The sequence below is a fragment of the Lycium barbarum genome, chromosome 11 (genome assembly GCF_019175385.1).
Source record: "Lycium barbarum isolate Lr01 chromosome 11, ASM1917538v2, whole genome shotgun sequence".
NCBI classification, from domain to species: domain Eukaryota; kingdom Viridiplantae; phylum Streptophyta; class Magnoliopsida; order Solanales; family Solanaceae; genus Lycium; species Lycium barbarum.
The window spans coordinates 25,082,602-25,107,686 of NC_083347.1; the positions used below are offsets into that span (position 1 = coordinate 25,082,602).

Here is a 25,085-nt window from a genome sequence, read left to right on the forward strand (position 1 = left end):
TTTAAGATGATATTGAATATCATTTTAGCTCTCTCGGTTTGACCTGCTCTAAACAACCCAGCAAAAAAAAAAAGTACTTCGTCCGTTCTCTTTTACTTATCCGGTACACATTTTGCACCACCTTAACAAAACATTAATATGTTTTCATTTTACTAAATTTATCCTTGCTAATAGTTATTACTATGTTTCAAAAATCTGAATTTGACTATTGGTACTCCAATAAGTTTGGTAAATGGTTACTTAATGATAAGGGTAAATTTTGGAGAAAAAAACAATTAATTCTCCTGTGATTTGATAAAGTGGGAAAGTAAAAAAAAATATTTTTAGTATAATAAATGGAAATCAAGTTTTTAATGCCTTCTTCATTTCCTGAAGGGACATTTATTTTAGATCAAATTGATTCGGCTAAAATTACATTATTATTATTTTTGGCAATTAAAAGAGACTTTATTAATCACCCAGTGCAGGAAAATACAAAGCCAAGGGAGAGAAAATCCTATTCCTCCCTTTTCAAAATCAAAACCAAACAGACTAAGCTAACCTCTAGCTCCAAAGGAGGAAATCACAAAACCAAACTACAAGAAATTAGCAATATAGGACATCAGTCTATAGTCACTCCTAACCTATCCACATAGTGCCAGTTTGAGTTGGTGGAGCAAAATTTCCAGAGGTTTTTCCTTTTGTTGAAAGAATCGAGCATTTCTTTCTGTCTAAATATCATAAACCACAGCGGCAAAACTAGCCTTGAGCACAGTTTCCCTAGCATTCTTGCTGCTTGCATTTGTTTAACCCATGGCCATTCAGCCTCCCAGTTCAAAATTGTCCTCTTCCAGTTCTGCCATTCAAGCACTTTCCTCCGGATAGTATGAGTGTAAGAACACTCAAAATAAAGATGAGCAGCAGTCTCCGGAACGCTTAAGCAAAAGATACAATTGGCAGTAACAGGGATTCCCCATATAATGAGAAGATCTCTGGTCCTCAACCTACCATGTAGTTGCAGCCAAAGTATAAAAACTTATTTAGGTTCAGCAAGATTTTTAATATAATAGGCTCCAATTTAACACGGTTGGAGAGTAGAAGTGGGAATTCCAATTTTCTTGATACAAGGGGTCCATTGACATCAATAAATGTCAGGAAAAAAAATCAAAAATGTATTTAAAAGGAAACCTTAAACTAGTGCCCTTTTTCTTTTCTTTTTTTTCTTTTTTTTTTTTCCTCCAAAAAAGAAGCTTAAAATTTGCGGAAATCCTAATATTCCTGAATAACGTATCAACTGCTAATAATATCATCCTTTGCACCTATACAGCACCTCTAGTGTTTTGCATGAAAATTTTAATTTAAAGACTGACAACAAAAATATACGTGTCCAATTGGCAATTTCACCATAGTTTAAGGGTGCTTCTATATCGTATCCCAAAAAATAATGAGAACAATTTATAGTTACATCCATACTGCATGTGTAGATAATTTGTAGATAAAGTGAAATCTTTTGAGAAAAATACTAAATAAAAATAAAATTGGAAACTATTATAAGTAGGTTTAGTTTTATTTGAATTTTATAGAATAAAGATTTTGTTGGGTTTTGGGGAAAATGGAAAAACAACTTGATCAAATATCTATGAGCCTTTAAGAATGCCTTGTCAATTATATGAGCAACAATCATCAAGTTGAACCACTTTGCACTAATGCACATATATTGCAACAAGAACTTGCTAATGGTTAAGGAGCCTTCTTTCTTTCTTTTATGAACTTCAGGAAGATTAAAAAAACATAATACTAAGTTAGATCTATTCTCACTTTCCTTTTTTGTTATGAAACTCCTTTTTAAGGGCTTAGCGAACTCTCTTTGACTCGAGTGGGATAAAAAATATCTTTCTTGTCTGAGCTAAAGGAATGCTGACAATACAGTAATGGTTAAAAAGCTCTTATTCTAAAACCATCAGCGTACGAACAAGACTGGTTCAATTACCTCTTGAAGTGATCAACATGTTAATGAACTCAAAGCTGCCATCCAATTTAGCCGAGAAGCCTCTGAACTGAAATGATTCTTCTGTAGCTATGCCCCTGCTGAAAGCTCTTGCTATCTTCCACTTTCCAATAAGTAGTTGTGTTCATCATTAGTGACAAGCCCTCGTGAAGCACAACTTTCAACCCACTTGCTTCAAAACATTTTCTGCATCCTCCGAAGAAGCAGTATTTTGGTTTCTCTCAGCAAGTTCCTCTGAGGAATCATCGGTCATTAAAGAACCTACTTCACTATCCTTAAGTAAATCAGAGAAAGTAGTGGAGTCTGATATCCAACAAAATCTTGTCATAGCCTTGATTACCAGGCATACTTCGTCTGTATCAGTATTACCTTTCAGTGAAAAACTATGAGCTATAGCCCTACAAGTCGAATGATTGAGCCCAAACCCTTTCTCCCCCATCTCAAGAAGAAGTTCCAATGCTTTACCATACTTCCCATTCAAGCATAAAGCTTCAATGAGCATCGTATACGTGTCCTGATCAAGTTCAACACATCCCTCTATCATCTTTTTTAGCAACTGCTTAGTTTCCGGCACAATTCCATCTTTCAGGAATCCCTCAATCAGTGTGTTGAAAGCTTTAGTAGAAGCTATTCCCATTTGCACCATTTCCTGAAGCAAGTCCTGACCTTTCTGCAAGTTTCCAGTCTTACAGCATCCATCAAAAAGAGCATTATAAATGATCTTATTTGGAGACAGCCCCCTAAGTGTCATGGAGTCAAACAAGCCAAATGCCTCAGACAACTGTCCTACTTCGGCAAAACCAGATATCATTGCGGTATATGTAGCTTTATTTGGTCTTGGACCTTCTTTTAAGATGATATCGAATATCGTTTTAGCTCTCTCGGTTTGACCTGCTCTAAACAGCCCAGCAATCAAGTGATTGCGAGCGTGTAAGTTGGGACGGATACCTCTGTTTTGTGATTCCTCATAAAGGGAAAAGGCCTTTTCAATCTCAGAGTGTTTAACAAAATAACAAATGAGAACATCATATGAGGAAACATCAGCAACCAGATTCTTACCATGAAGTTCTGAAATGACTTCAGCTGCTTCTAGTATTTTTTTGTTCACCAAGAGAGCACGAAGGAGGACAAGATAGGCATCACGCACTTCCAAAACCCCCAAAGCAAGCATCCTTCTAAATACCCCAAAGGCTTCACTTACCTTACCACTTTTGCAGTTCGCACTGATCAAAGCACTAAAAATTGCTTTGTTTGGCTTAAACCCATGATGCAGCATCTCAAATAAGTATCTATCTGCGTTTTGCAACTTCCCTTTTCCACAGTATCCAATAATGAAGGCTTCATAGGTATCCTGGTCAGGTTTTAGGCCTCTATGCAGCATTTCAACCAAGCAACTTTGAGCAGCTCCCATCTTCAGCGCTTTGCAGAGGTCCTTCATAACAATATTGTATTGGAGAGTAGCTGGTATAATCCTCTGCTCATGCATCGCCTCCAAAATCTTCCTCACCTGTTGTAAGTGGCCTTTACGAAAGTAATTCATCAACAAAATCCTCCAGGCATGAGCATTTCGCTTCCCATTCTTTGTTATTAAGTCTTGCAGAGAAGACATAGCTGAATCCAAATACTTATTGCGGAAGAGACAATCAGTTATCAAACAATAGGTTGACTCAACAGGGGCCAGACTTTTCTTCTTCATTTCTTCAAGAAGCTCCAAAGCAGTATCGACATTACCCACTTGACAATGTCCCTCAATCAACAAGGTATAAGTTCTCAAATCAGGCTCGATGCCTTCTCTAGTCATCTCATCCACAAGTTCATGCGCCTTCTCCATCTTACCACACTCACAGAGCCCATGAAGAAGTGTACTGCACAGGGCTACATCAATGCCTTTAGCATCCTTTGTATCCTTCTTTTTAGAAACCTTATCCACATCATCGTGTTTCAAGTAACAATCAAGTAAAGCTTCATAAACAACTGCATCGGGCTTCACTCCCATCTCAGTCATCTCAGCTAATACCATTATAGCCTCTCTAAATCTATTCGCAGCACGAAGCCCATTAACAATTGTGGTATAAATGTATAGCTTAGGGGCTAATGGCTTGGCAAACATGCTCTTTTTAAGCTCAATTGCCTCATCCGCATGACCAGCTCTAAACAAACCCTTCATCAAATAATTGTACGTAATCATATTTGGACAATGGCCCTTCTCTTCAATCTCAGAAAACACTTTCTTGGCATCACTAACGTTCCCCTCCCTACAATGAGCATTCACCATACTGGTATACGTACAGGTATCAAATGTAACATTTGCTTCGCGCATTGCATTACAGACTCGCCAAAACAATTTAAAGTTACCAGCTTTCAACAGATCCGTCAATAAACGATTACAATAAAACAAGCTAGGCGTACAATCAAGATCTTTATTATTATGAGCAAAAACAACACTAGCAGCTTCAAACAAGTACCCCTTCTCCCTATACTTATCCATCAACAACCCAAATATCACAAGATCAGATTTTCTTGATTCTTTACAACAACCATCAATAGATTTCAAAACATCTAAAGGGGGCAAACCAAATTTAATCACATTTTCAAGAACGCTACTAGTACGACTATACAAACTGTTACTACATAAAAGAACAGCTAGAAATGAGTGAATATTCAAATCTTGATGAATACCAACTTTGTGTTTGGACCATTGGAAGAAACTGAGAAGGCGTTCAAGATTACTCGATTCATTCTGGTGAAGAACAGAGCCAATTACATCTGGATTTAGCTTCTTTTTTAGGTTTGCGGATTTAATGAGTTTTTTCCACTTCTTGTTTTTGAGAATTTGGGTGATTTCTTGGACCAAGATTTGGTTATTCTGGGGAAGCTGAGAATTGCAATAATGTCTGTGAAATGTACTACTACTAGTTTGTTCAATACATCTACTGATTCTTCCACGCAAAATTCTCCACATTTTTGTTTTTGGAATTTTGCAGTGGCTATGGATGATTTTGAGGATGGGTTTTTTATACTTTGTTTTTCATTTTTCAGCTAAAAACAGAATGCAGCAAAACAACACTTAACTTGGCATGAACTGAGGGAGAAGTGAAGTGTTAGTGAACCCTAGAATTGCAATTCGAAATTTCCTAGGTGGATCATCTGTTAAAAAGTTTCCATTGGTATTTTTGGTTTTTATACTCCCCCTCTGTTTCAATTTGTCTTTTTTTTTTCTTTTCTTTTTTTAAATCAAACCAACCAGCATCAATTTATTAATCAAAATAGTATGTACGAAGAAAATTGGCCAAAAGTGCCGACAATATGATTAGCAGCAAAAAATGCTAAAACAAAAGCAAAAATAACATGCTGCTGCTTCTGCTCCAACCTTGGATTGATTCCATTTCAAGTCACCTCAACGCTCTCACCAGGTGCTTATGGAATCAAAAAACCAAATGAAGAATCCTTCAAGTTGAAACTATGTTGTAGCGGCCATTCTGCTTCTGCTTTTGCTGCTAAACTTGCTTTATGACAATGCCTACTGAATATTCATCAGTGTCACACTTGATGTACATACAACCTTTTTGATTCCTATCTGAATTAAATTTGATTAAAATTTGATAAATTGGAATTGACAAACACTTGGGCTGATATCATGAACCGTGCTAACCTTCGTGAAAGTTATGCATGAGGTATCCAAAAAACAAAACAAAAAATTATGCATGAAAATCAACAAAAATTGGAACAAATAATAGGTAAGAACCAATAATTTTGAAGTAAAATACATTTAATGCTAAATACCTTAACGATTAAATTCATAAAATTTAAATCTTGAATTCGACTTTATCCAAACATTCCACTAACTTAGGTATACTCTCACACACACAATAGTCTGAAAGAATACCAATTACATTCGGACTTTAAAAGCAAGTTATAATGGCAATTCCGACCCCTTAAGCAGTATCTAATAAGTGACTACTTGACCTACAAGCGGGACAAAAAAAGTTGCCTTCAAAAGCAAAACTTCGTATTTGTTCTATATAATCTCCTAATTGTTCCAGAAGAACTAGATATAGGAGAGAAACAATCAACCTATCGATATTGGTAGATCCGATAGAAATATACTCCTCAACTTTACGATTTAGAGCATATGTACCCCTCGTTAAAAAAGTGGTGCATATATACCCTGTTGTTACATAAATGGTGTAAATATGTCTGCTTCTCTCACTGAATCAATAACTGCTCTGACCTTTCCATGGTATCTTTGTTCTCTCTTAAAGAAAACAGATATGGTAGGAACTCCTTTAGCATGCAAACGCTCTCCCAATAACTACCTATTTTAGCACTCATTAACAACTGGTACGGACTGAGAGTTGGGATCTGGGTTTCTATATCCTGACTCGGATTAAGTGATAAGTATACCAATTAGAGATCATTTTTCCGGCTTTAAGATAGGAAATAAACCTACCCTAGCAGCAATAACATCTCTAGTGTTGTGTTAATCTCATGGGTCGGATTTTAGATATGGATAATTTATTTTGAGTCATGGAACTGAGGACTAGGTGCATTCTATGTTTTGATAATTGTCAAACTGCTGGAGAAACAGAGAGAGACTTGGTTTGAGATCTTCTCTCTGTGCGTCGTACAGCCAGTAGTAACAGCTGTAAAGTTGCACTGCCTACTGCACAACTACAGCAGTGCTACGGCCCATGCCTTAAGTCAAACATAGATGAGTGGTCTTCATCATACCCACATGTTCCCCAATATGTATACAACATGTTCCAACATATTAGGTATCACTTGAAAACCTAAAACTCTCTTATGTAAACCTTGCCTCCACTAGTTCTCAAGTACTCTCAAGAACAAAGCTACTTACAAGCCGAAGGACCTGATCCAGACACCAGATTATATCTATGTGTTGTAGGTTGTTGTGAGTCTTTTTTTATTTGATCTTTAAACTGTAAACTTATTTTTCTCTTTTAAGAAGTTGTTGTAGGTATTTTGAATTCTCAAAGGTTGCTTGTAGGAAGTTTATCTTCACAATCTTTTAAGTGGTATACTAGGCTAGAGTTAGTCTAGGTGTATTAGAGTGTCTTTGACTAAGCGTTGGTCATGAGTTGCTTACAATAGGGGTATTGTAAGGGTTGAGAGATTAACTGTGTTAATTCCTAGGTTGCAAGAGTTGTAATCTGAAGTTGCTCAGTGTAGTGAAGTTGGAAATCCTACGAGGTCGGTCGTGGTTTTTAATCCCTTGCTCAGTGTATTTACTTCTGCACTGTTTTAGGGAACTGGTGGATAACCAGGTCCCTCATATATTGTTTCGTTGACGCATAGCCTACATCAGGAACTTTTTATTTGAAAATAATACATATATTTTTACTAAAATGATTGTAATTTCCGATGTTGGCTTGAAATGGCAAGAATGACTTTGAACAATGAAGTGAAAGTTTAGTGATTTTACAATTAATAAAATAAGTTTGATAATTTTACTGCAATTATACTACAAGTTGAATGCTTTCTGCAAAATTAACCCCATAAAATCACGAACTTTAACCTATAAAAAAGTACTTGGATACCAAATTGTCACAATTAAAATAATTTAAGTAGCAAAAGAACACCAAGTTATCACCAACATGTACTACTTGTAACGACCCTCCCGGTCGTTATGGAAAATGTAGGATCACCCTACCAAATGGAACTTTCCCAATGGTAGAACGAGCTAATAGAAACTCGATTTTATAAGTCTAAGAACTGAAAACCTGACTTGTTTGTGATTGTTGTTGAATTTTGTTGAGTCTTTCGGGGGGTGACGTAGAAAATTAGAGCTTCGTTGGGAATTCCGAGGCCACAAGTGAATTCGTATGACGTTTGTATGTATGTGTGCATGTTTTGTTTGTGTTTGTGAGGCCTTGGATGAAATGTTGGGTGATAGAGTGGAAAACTGGGCAAAAGTCGAGCTTACTTCCCAAATTGGACCGCTGCTGCGAGGCTTGTACCGCTACAGCGGTCGGCCAATAATCATGTGTCCGCTGTGACGGGCCATGTCCCACTGTGGCAGTGTCGCTATAGCGGGACATGGGCTGCCATAGCGGTAGTCGGGTTTCTCTTAGTGCCCGCTATAGCGCGACCGCTGCAGCGATAAATTGACCGCCGCAACGGTCGACGGGGAGCAAAATGTCGTGTTTTAAACACTTAGTCCCACATTCTTTATTCATAATACTCCAACACAGTTCCCCACAAGCACCTAGGGTGAAATTCCAAGCTAGGGCAAGAATACTCTTGAGAGGTAAGTCTCATTCATCCCTTCCACTCATTTTGTATCATCTTCATGATTATCATCCCTTTTATGGGTTTTCAATGGTGTAATTATTAATAGTAACCCTAGAATTAATAAACCTTCTATACTTGATGGGTTATGGTGGTTATTACTTTTTTATCATCTAACAGCTTCGGTTAACTCTTATTAATCATGAATTGAACTTTTTAGAGCCATAAACTAAGTAAATTGAGACCTAGGGTTCCATAAAAATGGTAGCTTGACCATGGAAACTGCTTGTAAGTGATGTGTTGATCATACATGGTTGTAAATTGATTGTTAGTGGTTACAAAGGCCATTGTTAGGTTGTTTTGCACCTAGAAATCATTCACCCATTGGAATGGGGCTAAGGGAAGGGTGTTTTGTATTGATTTTGTGACTAGAATCATTGTGACTCATTGAGCATTCTAATTGCTAAACTTTGAGCGTTCCGGGCTTTACGGGAGGGAAAAGCTATAGTAGAGTTACTCGAGTTGTTCCAGCTCTACGTTGAAGTAGGTTACGGTCTACTTAAGTTAAACTTTGATTAGTTGATTGTATGTGTTGTGAATTCATTAGGAGAAAGCATGTCTAGTCTTCATGCATGATATTGTGTGGTTGAACTCCTATGTGCAATTGATTGAGTGACTGTGTAGGCTTCATGCCACTATTCATGTGTGTTGAATTTACAGTTGATGTGTTGTGATGAGAAGTTAATATGATCTTCTCGGTGAAATTGTGATAAGATATGATGATTTGAGCATTGATAATAAGAGAGCAAGAAATAATGTTATGCGGGGGTATATGAAAAGGCACAATTGTGACCTAGACTATGGGCTCGTGATCCGAGATTCGTTCCGGAAACGAGAGAGACATTGATGTGGCCCGTGTTCGAGGTTCTTTCTGGAGCGGAGATTTATGCTCGAGTCATGACTACTGAACAATGACATCAGTTAGCATGTGTGTACAGTGATTATGGTATTTGTGGTAGACTTATTCCCGTTTTGTGGTTTTCTGTTGACTGAGTTCTTGATATTTTGGGTGACTTGATTGGTTGACTTGTCATGGTTTATTTATTTCATGTCTGTTGGCTGGCTTGTTTATTCTATGATTTTGTGAGATATGCATGATACTAATCTTAGTCGTACTATGATATCTACCGGTACATAGTGTTTGTCCTGATACTACCTTGCTGCATTCTTTTGAGTGCAGATTGTAATACAGAGATTGCCACCAGCCCTTACATCTAACGTTGAGGACGTTGCTGACCGATTTAGGGTGAGCTTCTATCCATGCCAGGCCGCCCAAAGATCTTTCTTTTATGATGTCTATTTCCTATTCTGGACATTATGGTTATTTGTTAGACAGATTTCATTCCTTAGACATGTTTTAAATTAGAGTCCTTGATGATGACTTTTGGATTTTGGGAAATTGTAATAGTTAGGACTTCCACATTTACTTCAGTATTTTTATGGCATGACTTATTTTGATTATCTTATGCTTGAATAAGTAATAACTGACTAATTTGGTTAATATAAAAACGGACTTCAATGAATAGATGACTTATGTATTGGTTGCCCACTAGGAGTTAGTATGGGTGTCAGTCATGGAGGGTTGGGTCGTGACACTACTAATTTTACATTTTTCAACTTTTAACTCATAATTCACGTTATACCAAGAATATTAAAGAAAGATGAAATCAAGCTTCATGAAATATATCTAGGCATAAATATAAAGATTAAATATTTACAACTTTTCTATAATATTCAATAATGTAATTTAAGATTCATTTCTAAAATTTAATTTAAGCACCTAGCTACATAAAAGGGAGCATCTCCCCTCCATTAGTTTTTAGTCAAGTAATTATCAATACACTCATTTGCTTACATTTAATGGAGGTCTGAATCTGAATCATTCAGATCTCAATCCATTAAGTGCATTTTTTTTTTTTTTTAAATCTATCACTTATTGGGTCTGAATACGTCTGATTTGCTCAGATCGGGGAAGCAGTCTTAAAATTATTCAGACCCAAAAGCTCAAACACAGGCTTTTTGATATAACTTTTTTCTTCATCAAACCATCGATGCTTTTAAAGATTAAACGCCTTTCTTCCATAAATCTCCTACTGCTCTCTGTTATTTTTAGGATAAACACAGTTTTAATTTTGATGGCTTTCGTCGGAATCCGAAGTTTCCATCGCTCCCACCTGTTTTTTTAATGAAGAGATAAAGGGTTGCCATTGAAGGTGAATACCATGAAAAAACCCATATATTATGTCTGACACAAAAAGAATACGATGATGCGATTAACCTTCAATGGCTTTACTATTTATCATCTTATTTCAGGCAATTTTAGATGGAATGGTTTTTTCTCGTTGAAATTCTGATGGGTCTGTGTGAACCCATCACATAAGAGTGGAGATGGGGTAGGAAGTGGTGGGGAGGGGATGGAGGAGTCCGGAACCAAAATGACTCAAAAAAAGTGTTTTTGAACCAAAATACCCTAACCAAAAAAAAAAGATGACAAAACTATCTTTAGCGCAGTAAATTACTGTGCCAAAGGGCCCCTTTTTTTTCTTTTGGTTAACCCATCTTTCTTTGCACTTTTTAACGTACTTTGACCATAGATTAATCATGCTTGGGAACCCCGAAACTTCAATATTTTATATAGAACCCTACTTATTTTTGTGCGATTAATAAGGTAGGCTCAATACATCAAGGATAAACAAAACTTCGGATTGTTGTTTTAATGGTTGAAAAGTGCTCGAACTCCATTTTTGTTTGAAGACTTGGTGTCATTAGCTTTAAGTTCTTTATAATTTAGGATTTAGATTTAAGTGTACTATTTTTTAGTCAAAATTGCAGCATTCATACCAATCTCAAAATAATTAAATTGCATCATTCATAACAATATGAAAATACTTAAACTTGCTCGTTAATAATAAACCCAAACATTTTAAAATACAATCATCAAAGAAAGAAAAAAACCTTAAAAACATTCATCAATTAATGTCCTTGAATTGATCTTTCGCCACCACCGCGAGATGTGCCACCATCAATAGATCTGCCACCACCACGAAAATTTCCTCCACCACGAGAGGTACTTTCACTGCGAGATGTAGTTTGACCACCATGCCGTAAGGGACACTTGCGCTTATCATAACCAACATAATTGCAAAATGAGAATTTTCGAGTGTATCTTCCTGGTGGAACATCCATTTTATTATGAATACGGGAGTATGCTTTCTTTTTGAATTCACGGATAAATGTTTTATTTACAACCATTGAAAATGGATTCGGTGGCCAATAACCCTCACTACCGAGTGAGTAGAACCTTTCAGTGTACGTTTTTGCATAATTTTAAACTGTATATTCCTCAGCCATGTACGGGGAGGCGTTCTTTCCCATTGCGATAAAACACTTGAAGGCATGGGAACATGGCATGTGATATGATTGCCACTTGCCACATGTGCATGTTCTTGGAATCTCACAAATTGTGTGGACGTTACCTCCTTTACCTTGGTGCACACTTGTTGTGAGTTCAAATATGTGCTCTGCATAGTTATACTCTATCCGGTCGTGTTGCTAAGCCTTAAATTTGTGGTACTCAAACACTTTTGACGGTTTTGGCATCCATCTTAGGCCTTCTGCCGCAAATGCTTTGGCCTCTTTTGATCTATTGACGAACCGCTCCACAACCTGCTTAAAAGTCATTCTCACCATTGCGGTGACGGGTAGTCCCCGTGCAGATTTCAACAAGCCATTGAATGACACAGAGCTGTTTGTTGTCAGCATACCCCATCCCCTACCTTCATCCTGGTGTAATATCCATTTGTCTTTATCAATTGCATTCAACCAGTGGAAGGCTTCCTCATCCGCCGCCTAATAATGTCTATCTGTAGGTGAAACTTCTTCTCTTGATGCTCTGTTGCAGCCGCCCATATCCAATTGCAAAGTGCTAGGCTTCGATATGCCTTTTGGAAGTTTGCCTTCAAATACCTTAAGCAATAACAATGGTAACTACCACATTCTCCCTACATAAGAAAGTAGAGTATTTTAACTACTATACATCAAATAATACTATTGATGTTAAAAAAATAGACGTACCGATAGTAATCAACAGCACCGAAACTTGAGGAAGGACCATCGTTTTGAGTTGTTGGATAGGCTGAGGATGTTCCAACCTGATTCATCCATCCCGATTGAAAATACTGTCTGATATGATCCATATCAGGTGTATAACCCCTAAAAAATATAATCAACATTATTAGTAGCATTCAAGTGCCACTACACATAATAATAATAATAATAATAATAATGTAAATAATGAATATTTACCACTGCCCATCAAATTGCTAACTTAAACTATCCAGAGGCATTTGGTTCGTCAAAATGCCTTCATAAGTACTCATGTCAGGCTAATTGTATTCATAAGTAGGTTCCGTTTGAGTAACTTCAGCCTGAATTCTAGACGAGGCTTCCCGATAAGGTCTATTTCCGGCTTCCCGAGGAGCCCTAGCCATGAATTCAAGTCAATTAATGGGAACCTTCTCTATGTACATTTCAAGGACATTTAAAGTTATGCATTCCCTATAATCATAAGGCGCCTTCAAATAATTCATCAAAGAACCATCATCTTGAATGTACCACCGTTCATAACTAGTTACACCTTGCGGTGTAAATGACATTGGATATCTTCCAATTATATTTAAATCAAAATCACTCCTACTAACTTGTAGTCTATTAAACAAGGCTTGGAGTAGTTTTGAGAATTTTAAGTCAAGTGGAAACTTAACATAGTATTTTGGGGAAGAACCATAGCGGAAATTATTTTCCTCGAATATAATTTCTCCGTCCCAGAATAAAGAAACTCTAATTTTTGGAACATGTTCCATTTTTTGACTAATTTAGTAGGAGTACAAAATGTAAAAGTTGGATGAAACTAGAATTTTTTCTTTTCATACAAAATCTATATTAATAAGGTTTGAAGTTTGAATATTCAACCAACGCATGCATGCAATTAGTGTGTCTTGCAGTGTTACGTCAAATCAAATTAAGTACGGAGTGTTGCATAACGAATGAATTAACCGTGTTATGTCAGTGGATGGCAGAATAGCGCAGTAAAATACTGCGTTATGTCAAAATAACGCAGTAATTTATTGCGCTATATCACTGCACCGTGTGACACCCTCAGCCGTCATACAGAAAAACGTCATAATTTGAATCAAACTTTGGGTTTCATGCAGCAAGTGTTATATAACGTAATTTGATGAATAACTACCAACCACACAAAATTAAGTTACTATGTCATTTTTTCACCAATTTAGAGATATTAGTCGTGTTATATCGTTCTCTCCAGGAGACATATTCGACGCAATGGGTAGGACATGGGAATTGGGTGAAGATTTTGAATACTCGAACAACCCAAACGAGAGATACAACCAACGTTACAACAATATGATGACAGATGAGCGGAATTGGCGTGTTAGGGAGGCTGTAGCACTGGAGCAAAAGTTAGCGTCAGTAGGGCTTAAACGCCCAAAAAAACGTGCTATGTCAATGCCTCGTGGAACTCCACAAGAGTTTAATTTTGCTCTTAACTGTTTTCGTGGAGAGAACAATCGGATGCAAATACATTACCTTGGTAGAATATGCTGTACATGGTAGCACAAGATTTAGATCCAAATGGGATTCGGACTGTGAGATGTCCGATGAAGATTAATATTTTTTATATAAAGGAAGTAGGTAGGGTCATAAAGACCACCCCCCGCCCAACTAGGGGTACATAGGGGTTTAAACTACATAAGTAGCGCTTTCTATTATTATTAGACTACAACGTATTCAATGTCGAGTAGTAGAAACGCAGCTTGGTCTTTACTCCGTCCAAAAGAACCAAATAGCAGTGATGATGAGAGTTCAAATCATAGCAGTTTTTTGAGTGATAACAGTGATTTCAAACTACACGAGCTAAATCCTCACCTTCTTATAGAGCTTAATGATGATTTCTGTAGTGTGAAATATTCAGATCCGCAAGAATATTATTGCGGTTTACGCCGAGAATGGTCACATCGGCTTGTCGAATCAGAACGTCTTGTTCGTGACTTGGACAATCTCAACGTTCAAATCCCAACAAGGTACTCAATAACCATGCCTCAAGTAAATCCAGAAACTTGCGAGCTTGTCGTACAAAGGATTAGAAAAGAAAACAACAGAATGCTGGCAAGATGATGTAGATTTTACATGCTAAAGTTGGCCGAAGAACAAGCATCATCAACCGGTAGAGAACTAACATCTACTGAAAAAAGATGTCTTAAGAAAACGCCAATAGTTTTCTAAGGACGATATTGAGGACTTCTATTCTGCTGATGATTAAGAATATTGTGATTTTAGTTTTAAGTTTAATTTATGATGATCTTGTTATTTTGAAAAATATCAGTATATTTAGTTTTTCATCAACTCAAGGGCACGAATTGATGAATGTATTTTAAGTTTTTTCTTTTTTTGATGATTGTATTTTTACTACTTTCGGTTTATTATTAATGAACAAGTTTAAGTATTTTCATAAAGAACTTAAAGCTAATGACACCAAGTCTTCAAACAAAAATGGAGTTCGAGCACTTTTCAACCACTAAAACGGCAATCCGAAGTTTTGCTCATCCTTGATGTATTGAGCCTACCTTATTAATTGCACAAAAATAAGTAGGGTTCTATATAAAATATTGAAGTTTTGAGGTCCTGAAGCATGATTAATCTATGGTCAAAGTACGTTAAAAAGTGTAAAGAAAGAGGGGTTAACCAAAAAAAAAAAAAAAGGGGCCCTTTAGCGCAGTACTTTACTGCGCTAAAGGAGTTAACGTCATCGTTACACTTAACTCCTTTAGCGCAGTAAATTACTGCGCTAAAGATAGTTTTGTCACCTTTTTTTGGTTGGAATATTTTGGTTCAAAAGCACTTTTTTGGGGTTATTTTGGTTCCGGACTCGGGATGGAGAGAGTCTCCAAAGATTTTTTTTCATTTTATTTTCGGCAAACTCCAAAAATGCACTCTACTTTTTTTTTTGCGGGGGGGGGGGGGGGGGGGATGTGGTGGGGTGTAAAGGAAAAAAATCTTTCTTGAATATATGTAGTCTTGTACTTTGGATACTTTACTTTTTATGTAAAAATGCTCATTCTATATTAATTTTTCATGTTTTATAAAGTTTGATCTAATTGTTATATCAACATTTTCTTAAAATATTTTGTTGATATAATATTTAGTTACTCTTTTATTTAAATTTTATATATAATAAGTTTAAAATAAAAAATTATGAACATTCAGATGTTGAAAAACAAACAGTCTTAATTATTCAGTGTTCAGATCTAGAGACGTCATCTTAATCATTAAGATATGCATTCAGATTCAAACGTCTTAATCTTAATAAAAATAAATGCAGCTTAGACGACTAGCATTTGACCTTATATATTTTAATGGTTAGGAATTATTTTGAATTTTTTTCCTACAATAATTACTTTATTTACTCATTTATTATTTTATGATTCAGAATATTACTTATCTTGTATAGTTACATATTTAATTGTTCACTATTTATGCATTAAAGGAAAATACAATTTTTTATAATTTAAATCTCCAAATCGTATTAGTTTCGATATACTTTTCTACTGATACGCAGTATTTAGTTTCCATAATTATTCTCTACATAAAAAATACTAGTGAATGTTTTTTTAAAACCTAAAAGGATGAGTAATATACATCACCGTTAATTGTATTAACTAGAGGGGAGAGAACTTGGAAACTTTCCTAATTTTAAATCCTAACCGCTTAGGAAACAAAAACAAAAAATATCATACATAGCTTCCATATTTACGCTTATATATATAGACCTGAAGCCTTATTGGTGTTATACATTCTGCTTCACTAATATCATACATAGTTTCCATACTTACACTGGTGCTATACATACTTCTTCACTCATTCTCTTGTTTACAAAGTAAGAACCCTAATAGAAATTTGTAGAAATTTGTTGAACTTGTTGTAATGGCTGAAGTATTGTGGAAGAGAGGGAGAATATTAGGTAAAGGAGGTTTTGATTTTGTTTCTTTAGCATCGACTACTACTTTCAACTTCTATGATGATCAAACACTTGACGATGTTCACCTTCCACCTCTCATTGCCGTAAAATCTTGCATGTTAAGTCATTCTCAGTCTTTTCAAGATGAAAGGGAATTCCCAAAGCTGTTTCAAGATTCTCCTTATGTAATCCGCTGTTTTGGAGTTAGTATGACTGAAGAAGATCAGTTGTTCCTTTACAATTTATTGCTAGAGTATGCCTCTGGTGAGAGCCTAGCAGATTGCCTTAAAAACAATTATTCAGGGAAAGGGCTACCAGAGTTTGAAGTTCGAAAGCACGCAAAGAATGTACTTTTGGGGCTCAGTCAAGTTCACGGCCGAGGGATCATTCACTGTGATATAAAGCCGCACAATATTCTTCTTGTGGGCAATGATGAAGTTGCCAAAATTGCTGATTTTGGACTTGCTCTGACTTTGGAACAGAGCTGGAATGGAAATCACGGGTTGAGAGGAACGAGAAGGTACATGGCACCAGAATCAGTGCTCCACCACGAGTACGGACAGGAAGTTGATATTTGGGCTGTTGGTTGTACGGTCTATGAGTTGCTTACTGGAACACCACTGTGGAAATCGAATGAAGACGATGCAAAGGCGGATGTGCTAGACCGAATTGCATCCGAGGAACCAAATCTTGAGAATGAGAAACTGTCAAGAGAAGCAATAGATTTTCTCAGAAGTTGTCTAGTCAAGAATCCTTGCTCGCGGTGGACTGCTGATATGCTTTTGAAGCATCCGTTTTTGAATTTGTCCAAATTAGTTGATCAGCCTGCAAAGAAAAGGAAGAAGCAAAGTTACATGTCCCTTTTACGGAGACCGCACCACAAGACAGCATTCAAGACACAGCCGCACATTCGTGATCTGATTATAGAACATTGATGCACTAATTAATCAGAATGTAGCAGCAGAATCTGAAGAAATTAGAGAAGGAAACTCGTCTAAAGCTGCTAGGTACTGACGACAGATAGACTGATTATGGAAAATTGATTTGTAACATATGTAAAGAACTACGCATGGGCTTGATCCCCTTAAGGATTTGTAGGGTATGATAAGCAGCCTTCACCAAGATGATGACCACGGGCAACCCCTTCTTAGTTAAAAAAAGATACACTGTATCGTATATTCTTATAGCTGATAAACACTCCTTACAACAAAAGAAGAAGGGTGACTTCTTGTATGTGATTTTTGGCTATGGGTGAGCGGCATCAGTTTTGCCTCAGTATGTTGATTGCAGGCTCTATTCTATTTTATTGCAGTCCAAATTTAAACTGCAAACTCTGTTGCTGATTCATGAATTTAGGCTTCTTTGGAATTTTAGGATTCTTTAATTGGCTTTGCAAGACGTTCCTTTAATGAGATTTTTTTTTTTTTTTTTTTTTTTAAGCTTGTCCATCTTTGCTCAATGAGCATGGACCTGGATATATTTATTGATTCAACAGTACAAAAGAGGAAGTTCATATTTCAGAACTCCTTACCCTACAGCAGGTGGAACAGGCTCCAACCATGCCATGAAAGTAGGTTAGCATGTAAGATCTCAAAAATATGTTCCAAGAGGGAGGGAGATGTTAACCTATACATTTACTCCCCTGTCTATACAAAAGTGAATTAATGAACATCATAAAGATAAATCTTTTGTAGATGCTTGTCAAGACTGAAAGATCTTTGAGAAATCTTTGTTCTAAAAGATGGGAAGCTGAGCTTATCCATATTGTAAACACCTTTAGAGCTCAAAGGCAGTTGGGAATATGTAGAAAACCAATTTGTATCAATGCATTCCAAACCATGATTAGCAAGCACATCGGCAACCTTGTTTGCTTCCCTATAGCAGTGATGTATGTTGATCTCTTCAAACGACTCGAATAATCTTCTAACATTAAGCACTACAGAAGCACTATTCCAAGGGATCTTGCTAGTATCTCTGATCCAATTGACAACATAAGAGAGTCACTTTCAATTTCAAGGAATCTGATTCCCTTGTCTTTGTACCATTGAAGTCCAACTTGTAGGGCCATTGCCTCTGCCAAATTGTTAGACATGTGTACCAAATTTGATGCATATGCAGTAATCAAATGTGCATTCCTAATAATTCCTCCTCCACCACTAAGTCCAGGATTGCTCTTAGAACGTCCATCAGAATTCAGTTTCACCCAACTAGTTGGAGGAGAAATCCACTTTAATGAGCTATAATCCTGAATCTCCAAATTGCCGTCCTACTTTATGATAAAGCAAGTTTATTGAAGCAGAGACTTAGCTTTGTCATTCCACTAGTTTTCATCTTGTCGATGTTGCTCGGGTCAGATCTTTTACCTTCGAATAAGCTATTGATGCATCTGTGTACTTAAAATCAGTGCTCCACTTAGTTTGTCTTTATTTTTGTGTAGGCATATTCTCCTCCATGCACAAATACAATTTTTTTATAACTGAGATAATTTACTTGATTCCATCAAAACTCCAGTAAAGACAGCTATCACACTCGCAATTGGGAAAATAAAACATATGTCGTAACGTATAAATACTCAGTTTGAAAGTCTATAAAGTTATTAGACAATAATAGAAGCATCATCTGCTAATCTGTTTCTTAATCTGAATTTCAAGTTCAGGTATTCAACCCGAAACAGAAACCATATCTCGTACTTCCTAAATTAAATTTAACCCGAAGTACCATCTGGCATGTGGGGGCCAGGAGCTATGAACCGCGTTCTTGGAATCGAAGCTTCAAAACACACAGAATGTCAAAAGTGACATCTTATACATTGCAAATCACACACTGCTCCGTTTTGCAAGACTCCAGTTCTAACTGACGAAAATGGAAATGCAAGGGCAAATAGAACATATAAATCCTTTGCCTGGGAGAGGAAATCCAGCAGACGATGAAACGGAGTTAAGTGGTCCAATCAAACCAATTCTATGCCTGCTTCTCTCACTGAATCAATAACTGCTTTGACCTTTCCATGGTATCTCTGTTCTCTCTTAAAGAAAACAGATATGGCAGGAACTCCTTTAGCCTGCAACCGCTCACCCAACAACTTACCTATTTTTGCAGCAGCAGCAACATCTCTAGTATTTTCTTTTGCTTCTACCATGGCAAGCCTTAAGCCTTTCTCTTGTGTGCTTGCAGAAGCAGCCACTGTCGCTGTTGGAGTGTGAACTACTTGAGCATTTACATAATTGTTTGTGAAGTGCATCCTCAGCACATAAGGTTTGAGATACTTCGTCACTCTGTCTGGTCTAACTGCTGGAGGAATCACCATTTCTGCTTGACGAAACAACAATACATCAAAGAAAGTATCATCAATCTCAGATAGAGCTCAACATTCCGGAAGTACTTGTCATCTTTGAGAAATGCAGTTTTGATTCTCACCCTGGAGCTAATTAGTACTACTTGTTTTTCGAAACTGAAAACAAGAAGTACTAACTAGCTCCAGGGTGAGAATCGAAACTGCATTTCTCGAAAGTTGAGTATAAAGCAACCTTGTAACAGATAGTAAAGTTGAGTACAAAGCTACCTTCTAAATGATGGCTTCATAGAGCTAAGTGACAAATCAAGCCCAAAAAAAAAAAAAAAAGTTAAGCAAGATCTACAATTTGACAGATCATTCAAGACTTAGCTTTTATACTTCACTTTCATTGACCAAAGGGAATTCTTTTAGCCAGACTCCTGTGAGTTTCATTTATAAAACGAACCAAATCCCCAGTAGCGGTACTGAAAATGAATCAACGTCATCAAGGAATTGACGGACAAGCAAGAACCCCCTTAATGTGCATAGGGATTTGATCATTTGAAGACACAATTTTCGGTCAATTTACAAATCTACTATTAGCCAGTACCATTTTCTCCAAAATATTGATGCTCCTCTTAAATACATTTTCTTTTTTCTATAACCTAGGTGTCTGGGCCCACTTGTGCGCACCTCGACTAATCCCAGCAAGGTACCTGCTACCTCCCACCATTACATGTATCGGGTAACTCTGTCCACCGGGGCTTTGATAGATCAGAAGAAATAACCTAGTGCCCTTCATCCAAAAAAAGAAATAACCTAGTGCCCTTCATCCAAAAAAAGAAATAACCTAGTGCTTTTGCCTCTGGTAGAATTTGAACCTAACAACTCATAGTTCTCAAACCGACTTTATTTACCACTAGCCCCACACTCTTGGGTGCAAGCTCCTCTTAAACATCTTCGAAAGATAATGTCTCATTTCAGATCAAGAGAGGTAAAGTCCCATTTATTACCTTTTACAATTATGTGGACAACAACAAAATAGAAGATGGGACTGAGAATAAGGCAAGTGCGGCTAGAAAATGACACAATTGGAGCATGTAAGCTTGCCCGGCAAGGTACAGACAGCTTGCCCGGCAAGGTACAGACTGGGAGGAGCAAATCTAGGATTTCACGAATACGGGTGCACTATTACGAGGAGGTGGACTCATTACACTATTGAAATTATAGGGTCAAAACTATTTTTTTTAAAACAAATGGTATTTTTTTACATATATATCTAAATTCCATGTCAAAATTGTGGACCAGTTGAACCTATTGACTATATAGTATATACTACATCCCCCACTGCTACTAGTTTTAGTATAGGCACTTAGTTTAGTTATACAAGATTTTACGATGACAAAAGAATAGGAATTTCAATGCGTCAAACTTTGAGTTTTTGAAGGAATAAACTAAACAAACAAAGAGAAAATAAAAAGTACTTAATTAAAATGCAAGAAGGGACACCAGACATATCCATCCCTATGGATGGGCCCAATTCTAGAAAAAGAAACGAAAAAGCCATGATAACCGTGGGATTTGAACCCCAACCTCACATATAGAGGTACGCCCAATAACCATTGCCACCAAATGAATCTTTGAGCTAGGGTGTATACATAACTATTTAAGTACTTTTGTAAAGATATAACATTACTATACATGGATCCGCCACTAATCACAATTGGCAAACAGGATCAGGTAGAAAAGGACAGTTAGTGGAGGACTTGAGGTGCAAGGCTATTGGAGGAAATTTGGGATGGATGAAGGGTCAAGCAGGGCATTTGTGCTAATTGATTGCATAACAGGGAAAGTTGTTACTCTTTTTGACTCTTCTTTTTGTTTGTCTACATATCCTATGAGGAAATAACCAAAAACAGTTTTGACAATCTAGCTCGTCAGGGATGGGATTCCTTAGATTAAGACCGGTAATGTCATATGCTATGACTGGAAAAAGAAATTACCGACAGAAAACTCATTATCATTATTTTTGTTTCTTGATTGTTACAAAACTCATCATCTTTATGACCTTAAGGAATCTTTTAAAGTGGGTTAAAACCTCATTTCTTATGATAGAAATAAGATTGTAAATCTAACAGGATTGCCTGAAAGATACTACAATTGATGAAAAAAGGGATCCGGTCTTTCCCTACTAATTATTTTCATTTTCGGTTCGGGATGATGAACCCAACCCTGTTGGACGTAGCTCTCTTAACCAATTTTGAACTTGATTGGATAGACCGAAAACTAGAAACGTGTTCTTTGAAGGAAAGAGGAGATCCTTGCATCATTTGAAACACACCAGTCTCTATCTTTACTTGGACAGCATTATTAACTTCATTAGCTCCCGACTAACTATTGCAATTTAGCTTACCAGCGTTCTCTGGGTGTTAACTATTATAACTAATGAACCTTACTTTTCTTAAAAAATATAAAAAATTGCACCTTATTCTTCCTAAAAGTATCTTATATCTGAGAATACCAAGTTTGGACAATTAACTTTTTTTTTTTTTTTGATTAAGCACCGGTGTCCGGGTCTCTTAGAGCCCCGACTAATCCCGGGGGTGCACAGGCCCTCGGCAAGGAGTTTCCCGCAAGTGCACCACGGTTAATTCAGGTTTTACCCAGTCCGATGGCCCTCAGAAATTGTTTGCACCCAGTGGGTTTCGAACCTGAGACCTTGAAAGGGAGCACCCCAAGGCTCAAGTCAATTGCCACCAAGCCAACCCCTGAGGGTTAGTTTGGACAATTAACTTTGGGATCTCATTTTTGCTCATAAAAGGTGGGTTTAAGGCTATGAAAACCAATTGCTGCTAATTATCAATACAGTTGTTCCAGTATCCAAAATAATACTGTATTGTCTTAGAAAGTACTGTAACCAGTATCCAAGGAAACCTAAAAAAACAAAATGAAGGGGAGAGGGAGGAACATGCTCAACTTTTCTCCATTTGATTCCTTAAGAATTCAGATTTTTGAACGCCTAGATGAGAACCGCTATATACATTAAAAGAAAGGCATATTTGATATACCAATTCCTCTAGCACTAGAAAAAACGGAGTCAAGAACTAGCTTGGAGTTTCACCATGTTGTGAAATCAAGAGCTATTTCTTAAGTCTATTTTCCAGTGCTAGAGGAATTGGTTTATCAAATATGCCTTTCTTTAAGGTATGCAGTGGTTCCCATATAGGTGCTGAGAAATCTCACTTCTTAATTCAAAATCCTAACCAGAGGATTTTTATTTCTTAAGATTAACTGATTAAAACTAGCCAATTATTTTAACATACAAGTTATTCGCTTAAAGCTATTATTCTGTACATTGTTTAATTAAAAACAAACCAAATTCTGGCTATTTATCCAACAAATTTCAAACCAAAATGTTGTGTTTCCCAGGAGTCCAATACCAAATGCAGCAAAAACAAGCTTTAATTCTTCCAAATAAAAAAAACTAAGTTTCAACATTTATGTATCTGATTGCCCAAAAGAGAAACCAGAAATCAAGCAAAAAAAAAAAATCAAGCCAACTATGGTGCACGCACACGCAAAGGAACTGGGTTGAAGATAAGAGAGAAAATCTGGAAACTTTGAAGAGATAAAGAGAGAAAATGTGTACCTTAATAAACAGAGAATTAGAATCGCCGATGCCGGTCGGTAGTTGCTCCTCGTCGCTTACTCACGCTTGGAAATGAAGGGATGGGCTTGGGTTAATGGGTTCAGGCTTTGGGCCTCTATATATATAGAGAAAACATTTCATCAAATAGCACAGCTTGGAGCTTAATTACAAGACGTAGCTACAATTTGCGTATTTACGAAATGTAGCTACACTTGTTTTGGTGGAAGAGCTGTATCAAGCGAGTATCAGCTATATCTGTATCAGGTGGCAGGTATCAAATGTATGACTGTATCAGCACATATTGAATAGCGTGAAAAAGATGTATCAGCACACACAGTTACGTGTGTGTACTGTGTATTTGCTACAAAATCCAGAATGTAACTACGTTTTGTAGTTTGTTGAAACAATAGTTATGTATCGTAAATACAGTCTAAAATATATTTTGGGTTTATGTAATGAAAATTTCAGGACCTGAAACTGAAAAGTGAACCATTTAAAGAAGAATAAAATCGAGACTGAACCAAAGAACCAAATTAATTGGGTTAGGTCTGTTTTTTCGATCCTTCGGTATTTATACCCACCCCTAGTCATAGGATTCATGCAAAGTTTAAGTGTACATTTGGAAATTTCTAACAGATACAGGCGAATTTTCATTTCATATGCATTTATTTAACTAAGAGAGAGTGATCGAGATGAGGATGAGAAAGGGTGTGTTTATATCCAAGAACCAATTCGGATTCATACCGGGGCGATTGACTATGAAAGCATTCATCTTGTAAGGAGATTGTTGGAGCAGTACGAGGACAAGAAGAGAGACTTACACATGGGGTTCATTGATCTGGAAAGGGCGTGCGATAAAGTCCCTAGGGAGGTACTTTGGAGGTGTTTTGAGTTTAAAGGTGGATTTGTAGCTTACATTAGGGCAATTAAGGACATGTACGATGGAGCTAGGACCCAGGTTAGAACAGTGGGGGCGACTGAGAACACTCTCCGATCATGATAGGGTTGCACCAGGGATCAACCTTTAGTCCATTCTTATTTGCACTAGTGATGGACGAATTGACACGACATATTTAGGGAGAGGTGCCGTGGTGTATGTTATTCACTGATGACATAGTTCTAATTGACAAGACATGTGATGGAGTCAACGATAGGCTTGAAGTTTGGGGACAGACCCTAGAGTCGAAAGGTTTCAGGTTAAGTAGGACTAGGACAAAGTAACTTGAGTGCAAGTTCGGTGGTGTGACGCAGGGGGTGGAGGTGGAAGTGAAGATCGATACACAAGTCCTAGCCAAAAAAAGTAGTTTCGAGTATCTTGGGTCTATAATTTAAGGAGATAGGGAGATTGATGATGATGTCGCACATTGTATTAGGGCGGGGTGGGTGAAATGTAAGCTCGTATCTGGGGTACTAAGGGATAAGAATGTGTCGCCAAGGCTTATGGGTAAATTCTATAGAGTGCGGCTGAGACCAACCTTGTTATATGGGACAGAGTGTAGCGGAGATGAGGATGCTCAGATGGATGTGTGGGCATACTAGGAGGGATATGATTAGGAACGAAGTTATACGGGACAAGATGGAAGTGGCCCCTGTGGCAAACAAGATGAGGGAAGCGAGACTGAGATGGTTCGGGCACGTGAAGAGGAGATGTATGCACACCACTAAGGAGGTGTGAAAGGTTGGCTATGGCAGGAGTTAGGAGAGATAGAGATAGGCCGAAGAAGAACTAAGGGAATGTGATTAGACATGACATGACATGGCGCAACTTCAGCTTTCTTAGGACATGTCCCACATAGGAAGGTACGGAGGTCGTGGATTAGGGTAGAAGGTT

The 25,085-nt window shown here is 37.2% G+C and overlaps 3 protein-coding genes across 3 annotated transcripts; 1 reads left to right on the forward strand and 2 right to left on the reverse strand.

Annotated features, from left to right (window-relative positions):
- Positions 1 to 396: 396 nt before the first annotated feature.
- On the reverse strand, positions 397 to 5,594 carry LOC132616467 (pentatricopeptide repeat-containing protein At5g61990, mitochondrial-like). The gene is made up of 2 exons (XM_060330877.1): positions 1,970 to 5,594; positions 397 to 983 (listed from the first exon to the last, which is right to left on the reverse strand). Exon 1 carries the CDS (start codon positions 4,947 to 4,949, stop codon positions 2,148 to 2,150), a length of 2,802 nt encoding a protein of 933 aa, XP_060186860.1. The 5' UTR covers positions 4,950 to 5,594; the 3' UTR covers positions 397 to 983; positions 1,970 to 2,147.
- Positions 5,595 to 16,190: 10,596 nt separating this feature from the next.
- LOC132619596 (mitogen-activated protein kinase kinase kinase 20-like) lies at positions 16,191 to 17,266 on the forward strand. Its single transcript, XM_060334451.1, has one exon. It carries the CDS (start codon positions 16,298 to 16,300, stop codon positions 17,264 to 17,266), a length of 969 nt encoding a protein of 322 aa, XP_060190434.1. The 5' UTR covers positions 16,191 to 16,297.
- Positions 17,267 to 18,993: 1,727 nt separating this feature from the next.
- LOC132618161 (uncharacterized) lies at positions 18,994 to 23,410 on the reverse strand. The gene is made up of 2 exons (XM_060333223.1): positions 23,255 to 23,410; positions 18,994 to 19,640 (listed from the first exon to the last, which is right to left on the reverse strand). Exon 2 carries the CDS (start codon positions 19,636 to 19,638, stop codon positions 19,282 to 19,284), a length of 357 nt encoding a protein of 118 aa, XP_060189206.1. The 5' UTR covers positions 19,639 to 19,640; positions 23,255 to 23,410; the 3' UTR covers positions 18,994 to 19,281.
- Between the last annotated feature and the right edge of the window lie 1,675 nt (positions 23,411 to 25,085).

What these genes read in the sequence shown, in the direction of transcription:
- LOC132616467 (XM_060330877.1), bottom strand. Translation starts at nt 4,949, where the DNA reads ATGTGGAGAATTTTGCGTGGAAGAATCAGTAGATGTATTGAACAAACT.
- LOC132619596 (XM_060334451.1), top strand. Translation starts at nt 16,298, where the DNA reads ATGGCTGAAGTATTGTGGAAGAGAGGGAGAATATTAGGTAAAGGAGGT.
- LOC132618161 (XM_060333223.1), bottom strand. Translation starts at nt 19,638, where the DNA reads ATGGTGATTCCTCCAGCAGTTAGACCAGACAGAGTGACGAAGTATCTC.